The sequence below is a fragment of the Gasterosteus aculeatus genome, chromosome 4 (assembly GCF_964276395.1).
Source record: "Gasterosteus aculeatus chromosome 4, fGasAcu3.hap1.1, whole genome shotgun sequence".
In the NCBI taxonomy this organism is placed as follows: domain Eukaryota; kingdom Metazoa; phylum Chordata; class Actinopteri; order Perciformes; family Gasterosteidae; genus Gasterosteus; species Gasterosteus aculeatus.
Window position 1 is genome coordinate 367,513 of NC_135691.1, and position 6,843 is coordinate 374,355.

At 52.0% G+C, this 6,843-nt stretch overlaps 1 protein-coding gene across 1 annotated transcript; it reads left to right on the forward strand.

Annotated features, from left to right (window-relative positions):
• The first annotated feature begins 289 nt into the window (after positions 1–289).
• LOC144406117 (uncharacterized) lies at positions 290–5,406 on the forward strand. Its single transcript, XM_078100547.1, has 3 exons — positions 290–374; positions 512–5,111; positions 5,249–5,406. The coding sequence occupies exons 2-3, from the start codon at positions 755–757 to the stop codon at positions 5,350–5,352; spliced, it is 4,461 nt and encodes a 1,486-aa protein (XP_077956673.1). The 5' UTR covers positions 290–374; positions 512–754; the 3' UTR covers positions 5,353–5,406.
• The last annotated feature ends 1,437 nt before the right edge of the window (positions 5,407–6,843 follow it).

Sequence of the window (6,843 nt, forward strand, 5' to 3'; positions counted from 1 at the left end):
TTACAGTCGACATCCTCTGTCCCGAAACCCACACATCGGCACAGGAAAAACTCCCCAAGAAATATGTAATATATATCCATATTCAACACGTAATTACGTGTTTGGAAGAATTTTGTCCTTGAAATCGTCTCCTACAGTCCCAACAGGTCCAACTTTCCAGATCTCACTTCCTACAAATAATTGTTCAACAACGCCGGCTTCCACCTCCACATTGCGACAAGTGTGAAACGTATAAAAATATTGTGGCAACCCACGGGTGCAGGTCCCTAGGAGCACCAAGCAGCACCAAGGTCAGGTGACTAAAAGGGGATACGCCCCGCCCCCCCCCCGGGAGACAACGAGCGGCACAGCTGCGGCTCATGAGGCTGATGAAGGTGAGCCCCACTATAAAGGACCAACCGTTCCAACAGCCAAGCAGAACTAGACGTGAGTAGGAGCTGACGTCAGGCCGAGGCCTGCGCTAACACATATGCGTTAACCCCTAAGGACTTTTCTTCTGTTTTCCCTGCAGTGAGGAGATCGAGTGCTGGACCGTCGAGCGGGACCGAAGGACCCAAACCCTCCAAAGAGGAAGAACTTACTTTGGCTTTTTTTTCTTTTTGTTTGGACGTTTAGAAATAAATCAAACCTTTTTTGTGCAACCACTCGTGACTCCCAGCAGATTCTTTTTGCCCACCCCCGTGGATTGCCACATATGGTGGAGAATGCGGGCGCATCTTTAGTTCCACCGCTGTAACCCCGAAAGCAGGAGACTATGGGAGAAGCAATGGAGGCCGCGATGGCCAGGCTTCTCCAAGCCCAGGCGCAGCAGGTGCAGAGCATGGCAGCCCTTCAGGGGACATTCGACCGGCTGGCTGAGAACTTAACCCCAAGGGCCCCTCACGCGTCCCCAACAGCTCTACTCACAAAGCAGACCCCCGGAGACGATGTGGAGGCCTTCCTTGAGGTCTTCGAACGAACGGCAGAACGTGAAGGCTGGCCGGAAGACAGGTGGGCACACATTCTGGCGCCTTTTCTGACAGGGGACGCCCAGAGGGCGTACCAAGACCTCGGGACCAGGGAGGCTACAGACTACCCAACGCTGAAGGGGGCCATCCTGGCCCACTATGGGCACAATTTAGCCGGCCGCGCCCAGCGGGTCCACGATTGGGTGTACGACCCCCAGGGTCCCGTGCGGAGCCAGGTGGTGCGCCTGGGGAGGCTTACCCGTAGCTGGTTGGTGACCGGGGAGGGTCCAGCTGCCATCGACCGCGTCGTTATGGACCGCTGCATCCGGGCCCTGCCTCTCGACGCCAAGCGATGGGCAGCCCAGAACCACCCCGCGTCGGTGGACGAGCTGATTAACCTACTGGAGAACCATCGGGTCAGCCAGCAGATGACGGCGGGGACATGCCCTGCTCCCCGAGGCCTTGAGGGACGGGCTCCGATCCGGCCATCAGCAACCCTTCTTCGCCCGGCTCCGAGAACCGCTCCGCGCCCAACACCCGACAGGTCTGAGTGGAGATGTTTTTCGTGCGGCCAGTTAGGACATATTGCCCGGCAGTGCCCTGCGGGCGATGTGCCCATGCCCTCCGCCAGCACGGAGGAACAGCACCGCCCAGGGAGGTGCCTCATGACTACCTGTTGGACCCCCCCAATACCCGGCGCCGCAACTGTGCCGGTTCGGGTCGGGAACCAGGACACCTCAGCCCTGATAGATTCGGGTAGTGTGGTTACCCTGATCCGCCCTGAGTGGGCGGAAGGAGAAGAGGGGCCACGCATCGAGGTGACCTGCGTCCATGGGGACCTCAAGGCATATCCAACGAGATGGATCCAGGTGTGTACCCCCCGGGGATCTTTTTCCATACGGGCTGGGCTGGTTCCCGACCTCCCGGTCCCCATGATCATTGGACGCGACTGCCCCATTTTTGAGAGATTTTGGGGTCTGCGACCGAGGGGAGGGCACGATAGGGCCTCCCAGCCAAGACCCATCCGACGCGGGAGACCCAGGGCTGCCTGTGCGGCCCACGCTCCGTCCGGTTCGTCCGACGAGGGCCCCCCGGAAGAGGCAAGACCCCTTCCCCCCTCGCCTTCGACTGCACCAGGAGGCTCCAACCGGGCGGGGGGCCGAACCCCCGATACGGACACCGCTACGGAGGGATCCCAAATCCCCAGAGGGGGGGAGGGCGGGAGCCTTACGGAGTTCTCAGAATTCCCCTTAGTCGCGGACGGGATGGGGAACAGAAAGGGCCAGTTTGCTACAGCCCAGAAAGAAGACGACACCCTGAAACACGCCTGGGCTCGGGTGCTCGCCCACGACGGACAGCCCATCGACCCGGTGAGTGCCTTGTCTTACCCCTTCTTTGTTACAAAAAATTCATTGCTGTATAGGATGTGCCAGAAAGGAGGGCAGACAGTCGAACAGTTAGTAGTCCCTCGCCCCTACACCAGTAAGGTATTGTATCTGGCCCACTCCCACCTTATGGGCGCTCACCTAGGGATGGATAAGACACGGGAGAGGATAGAAACCCGGTTTTACTGGCCCGGCATGAAAAGGGCAGTCGTGGATTATTGCGCCGGCTGCCCAGAGTGCCAACTAGTGGCCCCCCGGCCCTCAGTGAGGCACCCGCTAATCCCCCTGCCAATTATCGAAGAACCATTCGAGCGACTTGCCATGGACATTGTAGGTCCACTGCCCAAAACTAGTAGGGGTCATCGATACATCCTAGTGATCATAGACTATGCAACCAGATACCCGGAAGCTCTACCACTGCGAGCTGCCACCGCCAAAGCGGTGGGTAAAGAATTGTTCTTATTGTTCAGTAGGGTAGGAATAGCAAAGGAAATCCTCACTGACCAGGGCACTTGTTTCATGTCAAGGGTTTTAAAAGAAATGTTAAGACTGCTACAGGTGAAGCAACTACGAACATCAGTTTATCACCCCCAAACGGACGGCCTGGTAGAACGGTTCAACCAGACGCTAAAACGGATGCTTAAGAAGGTAATGGAGGCCGATGGGAAGAACTGGGACCAATTGCTACCCTACGTTCTGTTTGGGGTAAGAGAAGTGCCTCAGGCGTCCACAGGGTTCTCCCCGTTCGAGCTGCTGTACGGGAGAAGACCCCGCGGACTTTTAGACGTCGCTAAGGAAGCCTGGGAGAGTCAGCCTTCACCCCATCGCACCATCATCGAGCACGTGGACCAAATGAGGACCCGGATGGCCCAAGTCTGGCCAGTAGTGAGGGAACACCTGCAACAGGCACAGCAGGCCCAAGCCAGAGTGTACAATCGGGGTGCCCAGGTACGTGCCTTCCAACCAGGAGAACGTGTTCTTGTGTTGGTCCCCAGCGCAGACTGCAAGTTCCTGGCTAAGTGGCAGGGACCCTATGAGGTGGTGACACGGGTCAATGAAGCCAACTATCAGGTACGTCAGCCTGGCCGGCGCAGGCCCCTACAACTCTACCATGTTAACCTTCTTAAAAAATGGCAGAGTCTTCCAGGACCGCCGGCGCCACCCACCCCGGCCCTTACCGCTCGGATCCCGTTACCGAATGTGCCCATGGGAGACCATCTCAGCCCGAGTCAGCTGCAAGACCTACGTGAGGTAGTGTGGCAGCACCTGGATGTCTTCTCCGACCTGCCGGGCAGGACCGCCGTGGCCACCCATGACATAAGGACCGAGCCAGGAGTAACGGTTCGGGTGAAGCCGTATCGTGTCCCCGAGGCGAGGAGAGAGGCCATCAGGCAGGAGGTGAGTAGAATGCTCCAGCTGGGGGTCATTGAGGAGTCCCACAGTGCCTGGTCCAGCCCAGTGGTACTGGTGCCCAAGCCAGATGGCTCTTACCGTTTTTGCAATGACTTTCGTAGACTCAATGACGCCTCCCAGTTCGATGCCTATCCTATGCCCAGGGTGGATGAACTGATAGACCGGCTGGGAACGGCCCGTTTCATCTCCACCTTGGACCTCACCAAAGGCTACTGGCAGGTGCCGCTGACAACTCGGGCCAGAGAGAAGACGGCCTTCGCCACCCCCGAAGGCCTATATCAGTACACCGTGTTGCCCTTTGGTGTCCATGGAGCCCCCGCCACATTCCAGCGGTTAATGGACAAGATTCTCCGGCCGCACCAAGGGTATGCCGCAGCCTATATCGATGACATTGTAATTCACAGCGACGACTGGGAGACTCACCTGAGCCGACTGAGAGCTGTTCTGGGGGCCCTTCGCGGGGCAGGCCTCACGGCAAACCCAAAGAAGTGCCGGCTGGGCCTAGAGGAAGCTTCTTACCTGGGCTACCGCATAGGACGGGGCAACGTGCGACCCCAGGATGCCAAGGTAGAGGCCATTCTCAGCTGGCCAAGACCCAAGACCAAGCGCCAGGTCAAATCATTCCTAGGTTTGGTGGGGTATTACCAGAGGTTCATTCCCCGCTACGCAACTATGGCAGGCCCCTTGCATGACCTGACGAGAAAACGGGGGCCGGACAAGGTCAAATGGAACACCGAAGCTAACGGGGCCTTTGAGTGCCTACGACAGGCTTTGTGCACCAAACCGGTGCTAGTAACGCCTGCCTTCTCTCTCCCATTCCTAGTCCACACAGATGCGTCGGAAGTGGGACTGGGCGCAGTACTATCTCAGGTACGAGACGGAGAGGAGCACCCGGTGATGTATATCAGCCGAAAGTTTCTGCCAAACGAACGCGCTTACTCTACTGTGGAGAAGGAGGCGCTCGCCATAAAATGGGCACTGGACAAGCTTCGCTACTACCTCCTGGGGCGGAGTTTCACCCTGGTGACCGACCATGCCCCCCTGAAATGGATGGCGCAGGCAAAGGACTCCAACGCCAGGGTCACCCGCTGGTTCCTGACCCTCCAGGACTATAAATTCACGGTGGAGCACCGACCAGGGAAGGAACATGCTAACGCGGATGCACTGTCCCGGCGGGACGTTTGTATGTGGGCGGGACGGCGGGGTCCCGGCTTTCTGCTGGGGTGGGGGAGTTGTGGCAACCCACGGGTGCAGGTCCCTAGGAGCACCAAGCAGCACCAAGGTCAGGTGACTAAAAGGGGATACGCCCCGCCCCCCCCCCGGGAGACAACGAGCGGCACAGCTGCGGCTCATGAGGCTGATGAAGGTGAGCCCCACTATAAAGGACCAACCGTTCCAACAGCCAAGCAGAACTAGACGTGAGTAGGAGCTGACGTCAGGCCGAGGCCTGCGCTAACACATATGCGTTAACCCCTAAGGACTTTTCTTCTGTTTTCCCTGCAGTGAGGAGATCGAGTGCTGGACCGTCGAGCGGGACCGAAGGACCCAAACCCTCCAAAGAGGAAGAACTTACTTTGGCTTTTTTTTCTTTTTGTTTGGACGTTTAGAAATAAATCAAACCTTTTTTGTGCAACCACTCGTGACTCCCAGCAGATTCTTTTTGCCCACCCCCGTGGATTGCCACAATATTTAAAGGAAAAACATATGAAAAAAAGTAAAATATACTATGTTAACAAATGTCATCCACAAGTAAAACAATTTCTAGGTTGAAATGTTTTGAAAAAATATATTATATTTCGTCGAAAAATATTAAAACAAATGAGGTGTAAAAATATTTGGAAAGTAAGTGAAAAATGTTTTTCATGGAAACCACAGAAATTTAGTTTTGAAGAATAGTCTAAAATTATTTGTTAAAAAAACGTTTTGGAAAAAAAGCCCAAATAGGTTACATTGAGAAAGGTAAAAATAAGTCAAAATGTGTAATATTTACAAATGACATGGAAAAATCTAAAATAATTTTGTCAAAAAAAGTTTTAAAAGAAATAAGGAATGTTGACAAATATAGGGTGAACTTTTTTTCATCAAATAAGTGAAAATAATTTATGTTGACATATTTCATGGAAACAAAGTCCAAGTGTGGTCGAGATTTCTATTCTATATAAAAAAAAGTTTAAAATAAAAAACGTTTTGGAATCAAAATATTTTTTGTGGACAATTGTTTTTAAAAAAAATCCAAAATTGTTACTTCGACAAAAACAAAAAAATGTAGGTATTTGACAAATGACAAAAATGTAAAAAAAATTGTTTGGAAAATTAGTCAATATATATTAAGTTGACGAACTTCCTAAGGTATGTTAGGTCGAAATATTTTATAAAAAGTTTGTTAAAAAAAACATTTTAAAAAGAAAGATATGTTATGTTGACAAATTCCATGGTAATAGTCAAACATCTTTTGAAACCTCTTGGTTCCCCCACTTGTGAGCCAATGTAAAAACTATGGGAGAGAGAATAGGGGGTGCTGCGTCATTCCTTTGGACTGTGCCCATCCGGACTCCTCGACAAGCCACCAGACGCTCGTGAAATGTCTTGGAAAGAATACTCATAAAATATTTGGTTGAAATATGTCATGGGAAAAAAGTTAACATGAATTCGGTAAAAAAATGCTTGAAAAAAGTAAAGAAAGAAAAAAATGTTTGGGCAAAAAATACGAAAGGAATATTACATTGAAAATTAAAGATTATTTTTCTCCAGTAAAGTGAAATGAGAGTTTTTTTAAAGAGGAGCATATAGTGTGTTAAAGAGTAAATATCAATATTTAAAGTTTAACTAGTTCATCCCAACACAAGAGGAACATTTATTGTGCTACAGGTTTACTGAAATGTGATGTTTAAATATGCGAATGAGGTATAATGGCAACTTCTGGAGAGTTTAGTAGAAATCTTCAAACAGGCAAAAGTCAAATGACCGTCTCCCCAACTGCTTTTCACTTCTGTAGAAGTGAAAATCCAGCGTTGTGTGAATCCAGACAGTTTCTGTGTCTTTTATGATTATACCCCTCTCCCCTCAGGCAGCAACATCATCTGGTGAGCCCGTGGTGG

What these genes read in the sequence shown, in the direction of transcription:
- LOC144406117 (XM_078100547.1), top strand. Translation starts at nt 755, where the DNA reads ATGGGAGAAGCAATGGAGGCCGCGATGGCCAGGCTTCTCCAAGCCCAG. An exon ending in GGCTCATGAGGCTGATGAAG is followed by an intron (nt 5,112 to 5,248) that starts GTGAGCCCCACT and finishes TTTTCCCTGCAG; the next exon opens with TGAGGAGATCGAGTGCTGGA.